Source organism: Ursus maritimus, unplaced genomic scaffold, assembly GCF_017311325.1.
Source record: "Ursus maritimus isolate PB19 unplaced genomic scaffold, ASM1731132v1 scaffold_13, whole genome shotgun sequence".
In the NCBI taxonomy this organism is placed as follows: Eukaryota; Metazoa; Chordata; class Mammalia; order Carnivora; family Ursidae; genus Ursus; species Ursus maritimus.
The window spans coordinates 16,185,632-16,190,308 of NW_024423675.1; the positions used below are offsets into that span (position 1 = coordinate 16,185,632).

Consider the following 4,677-nt stretch of genomic DNA (forward strand, 5'->3'; position numbering starts at 1 on the left):
GGTAAGGATAAGAACGATAAGATCCACTCAATAGATGCAGAAAAAGCCTTTGACAAAATACAGCTCCCTTTCTTGATAAAAACCTTCTACAAAGTAGGGAGAGAGGGAACATACCTCCACATCATAAAGGCCATATATTAGAGCTATATCATCCTCAAAAACTGAGAGTTTTCCCCCAAACATCAGGAACACAACAGGAATGTTCACTCTCACCACTGTTGTTCAACATAGTACTGGAAGTCCTAGCCTCAACAATCAGACAACAAAAAGAAATAAAAGCATCAAGATAGGCAAGGAAGAAGTTAAACTTTCACTCTTCACAGATGACATGATACTCTATGTAGAAAAAAAACTCCACCAAAAAATTCTAGAACTGATACAGGAATTCAGCAAAGTTGCAGGATATAAAATCAACACACAAAAATCTGTTGTATTTCTATATACCAATAATGAAGCAACAGAAAGAGAAACCAAGGAATCAATCCCATTTACAATTGCACCAAAAACCGTAAGACACCTAGGAATAAACCTACCGAAGAGATAAAAGATCTATACTCTGAAAACTATAGAATGCTTATGAAAGAAACTAAGGAAAACAAAAAGAAAGGGGAAAACATTCCATTCTCATGAATTGGAAGAACAAATATTGTTAAAATGTCAATGCTACCCAAAGCAATCTATACATTCAATGCAATCCCTATCAAAATAACACCAGCATTTTTCACAAAGATGGAACAAATAATCCTAAAATTTGTATAGAACCAAAAAAGACCCCAAATAGCCAAAGGAATGTTGACAAAGAAAACCAAAGCTGGGAGCATCACAATTACACACTTCAAGCTGTATTACAAAACTGTAATCATCAAGACACTATGGTCAGATACATAGATTAACGGAACAGAACAGAGAACCCAGAAATGAACCCTCAACTATATAGTCAACTAATCTTCGACAAAGCAGGAAAGAATATCCAATGAAAAAAAATTTCTTCAACAAATGGTGCTAGGAAAACTGGACAGCCACATGCAGAAGAATGAAACTGGACCACTTTGTTATGCCACACACAAAAATAAATTCAAAATGGATGAAAGACCTAAATGTGAGACAGGAAATGTGAAATGTGAAAAATCAAAATCCTGGAAGAGAACACAGGCAGCGACCCCTTGACCTTGGCTGTAGCAACCTCTTACTAGACACATCTCCAGAGGCTGGGGAAACAAAAGCAAAAATGGACTATTGGGACCTCATCAAGATAAAAAGTTTCTGCACAGCAAAGGAAACGATCAACAAGACTAAAAAGCAACCTATGGAATAAGAGAAGATATTTGCAAATGACATATCAGATAAAGGGCTAGTATCCAAAAATCTATAAAGAACTTATCAAATTCCATACCCAAAAAATAAAAAATCCAGTCAAGAAATGGGACATTTCTCCAAAGAAGACATATGAATGGCTAATAGAAACAGGAAAAAATGCTCAACATCACTCATCATCAGGGAAATACAAATCAAAACCACAATGAGATACCACCTCACACCTGTCAGAATGGCTAAAATTAACAATTTAGGAAACAACAGATGCTGGCAAGGATGCAGAGAAAGGGTAATCCTCTTACACTGTTGGTCAGAACACAAACTGGTGCAGCCACTCTAGAAAACAGTATGGTGGTTCCACAAAAAGTTAAAAATAGAACTACCCATGGCGGCCTCTGAGGCGGCGGCGGCGGGGTCCGCGCCTCTGGCCTCGGGCGCCCCGACCGTCCCGACCGCCGCGAGGGGAGCCGCCGCCGCCGCCGCCTCCGGCCCTTGGGGACCCCCCCGGACGGCTGAGGGGCAGCCGGCCGCGCCCCGCGGCGGCGAGACAGCAGCCCGCGGGTCCAGAGCCTCCGGCCCGGGAGCTGATCCAGCCGTCGGTGAGCGAGCTGTCCCGAGCCGTGCGGACCAACATCCTGTGCACCGTGCGCGGCTGCGGCAAGATCCTGCCCAACAGCCCGGCGCTCAACATGCACCTGGTCAAGAGCCACCGGCTGCAGGATGGCATAGTAAATCCAACAATAAGAAAAGATTTGAAAACTGTACCAAAATTCTACTGTTGTCCAATTGAAGGATGCCCTAGAGGCCCTGACAGACCATTTTCTCAATTTTCTCTTGTAAAACAGCACTTTATGAAAATGCATGCTGAAAAGAAGCATAAGTGCAGTAAGTGCAGCAATTCCTACGGCACGGAGTGGGACCTGAAAAGGCACGCAGAGGACTGTGGCAAGACCTTCCAGTGCACGTGTGGCTGTCCCTACGCCAGTAGAACTGCTTTACAGTCCCACATCTACCGCACTGGCCACGAGATCCCAGCAGAGCACAGGGATCCACCTAGTAAGAAAAGGAAAATGGAGCTGCCTGCACAGCCAGAAGTTGTCCAGTAAGACCACTGAGTCCTTGAGCACCCAACCAGCTCCAAGACCAGACGCTCAAAAACTGGAAACTTCCGATATAAAGCTGGTTGCTTCTTTTGAAGACTCTTGCAACTCTAATGCCAGAAAGCAGACTCTTACAACACCTCCAAGATATCCTCAGAAGTTGCTTTTACCCAAGCCCAAAGTGGCTCTGGTGAAACTTCCTGTTATGCAGTTTTCTCCCATGCCTGTCTTCGTGCCTACAGCCGACTCCTCGGCGCAGCCTGTGGTGTTGGGTGTCGATCATCAGGGTTCTGCCCTGGGCGCTGTACACATAGTGCCCTTGTCAATCGGAACCCTGATCCTCGGCCTAGATTCAGAGGCTGGCTGTCTTAAGGAAAGTCTCCCTCTTTCAAAAATTGTAAGTCCTGTTGCTATGGAGCCAATTAGTACAGGTGTTCAAGTGATCTTGGGTAAGAGCCTGTCTAATCCTTTACAAGAACTAGGGAACACATGTCAGAAGAACAGCATTTCTTCAATCAATGTACAGACAGACCTGTCTTACACCACACAACACTTCATACCTTCCACACAGTGGGCTGGGCCTGATTCCTCCGTATCTTCTTGTTCTCAAACAGATTTGACGTTTGGTTCTCAAGTTTCCCTTCCCATTAGTGTTCATACACAAACGTTTTTGCCCAGTTCTAAGGTGACCTCATCCATAGCTGCTCAGACTGATGCTTTTATAGATGGCTGTTACCAGTCAGGTGGGATCTCCAGAGAAACCCAGACCAGTGGAATGCAAAGTCTGACAGATGACCGAGTACAGATGGACCAAGCTGTTATGGGTGGAGACATTTTTGAGAGCGTCCATTCATCCTACGGTGTTTCTACAGACAGTATTATAAGCAGCAGCTTAGTAGCAGAGACCGTCCCTCATGATCTGTTACCTCAGAACCACCCTAAGACTTTAAATCAAGATCTTGAGAAATCTGCACCAATTATAAACTTCAGTGCACAGCACAGTATGCTTCCTTCACAGAACATGACAGATAATCAGACCCAAACTATAGATTTATTAAGTGATTTAGAAAACATCTTGTCAAGTAATCTGCCCAGTCAGACACTGGACAATCGTAGTCTTTTGTCTGACACAAGTACTGGACCTGATCCCCAGCTCCCATCTGGCCCAACCCAGAATCCCGCAATTGATTTTGATATTGAAGAGTTCTTGTCCGCCTCAAATATCCAGACTCAAACTGAAGAGAGTGAGCTTAACACCATGACCACCGAGCCTGTCTTGGAATCGCTGGACATAGAGACCCAAACGGACTTCTTCCTTGCAGACACATCTGCTCAATCCTATACTTGTAGGGGAAATTCTAACTTCTTAGGCCTTGAAATGTTTGACACGCAGACACAGACAGACTTAAACTTCTTTTTAGACAGTAGCCCCCACCTGCCTCTGGGAAGTATTCTGAAACACTCCAGCTTTTCCATGAGTACTGATTCATCTGACACAGAGACCCAAACTGAAGGGATCTCCGCTGCTAAAAACATACCTGCTGTAGAAAGCAAAGTTGAGTTGAACAGTACAGAAACACAGACCATGCATTCTGGCTTCGAAACCCTGGGGAGCTTGTTCTTCACCAGCAACGAAACTCAAACAGCAATGGATGACTTTCTTCTGGCTGATTTGGCCTGGAACACGATGGAATCTCAGTTCAGCTCTGTAGAAACCCAGACGTGTGCAGAACTACACACGGTCTCCAACTTCTGAAAATGAAGTCCGAGCGTGCGAAGGCATTTATACAGTTTCCTTCTGGGTTTGGAAAATGGAGAGTGGGACAACAGTGTTAACACTATTGAATGTAGTTACTGATGCATTTACTTCAATTCTTGAAGGGTCTTTGCCTTTTGTACTTGTAAACATGAAATTTGTGTATAAATGTGAGTGTATTATAAAGTGTAAGATGTTGATCTAAAAATACTGTTTCTGTGTTGCCTACATTTGCCCTTTCACAGTTAGTCTTCCCATCTTAAAAACACAAGTGTATTTCACACCTTTCAAACCCATCTAGCGATTAGCTGAAGCCAAGCTTACCAGGTACTAGGGTACAGACTTTTCAGATCTTCAAAACATTTCAGTGGGAATGTGTCTTGCTTAACTTAAGTTGCACCTAAAATATTTGACAGTGCCTGTTAGAAACTCCTGTTTCCTGATAGTCAATCTAAAGAAATCGGATGCCACACATCATATATAAGCGCCAGCGCTTGGATGGCGTGG

General features: G+C 43.9%; 1 protein-coding gene across 1 annotated transcript; it reads left to right on the top strand.

The window, feature by feature from the left end:
* Nucleotides 1-1,891: 1,891 nt before the first annotated feature.
* On the top strand, nucleotides 1,892-4,378 carry LOC103675902 (ATM interactor-like). The gene is given in 2 exon segments (XM_040627572.1): nucleotides 1,892-2,389; nucleotides 2,391-4,378. Coding segments are annotated over 2 exon segments (2,166 nt in total). The 5' UTR covers nucleotides 1,892-2,003; the 3' UTR covers nucleotides 4,171-4,378.
* The last annotated feature ends 299 nt before the right edge of the window (nucleotides 4,379-4,677 follow it).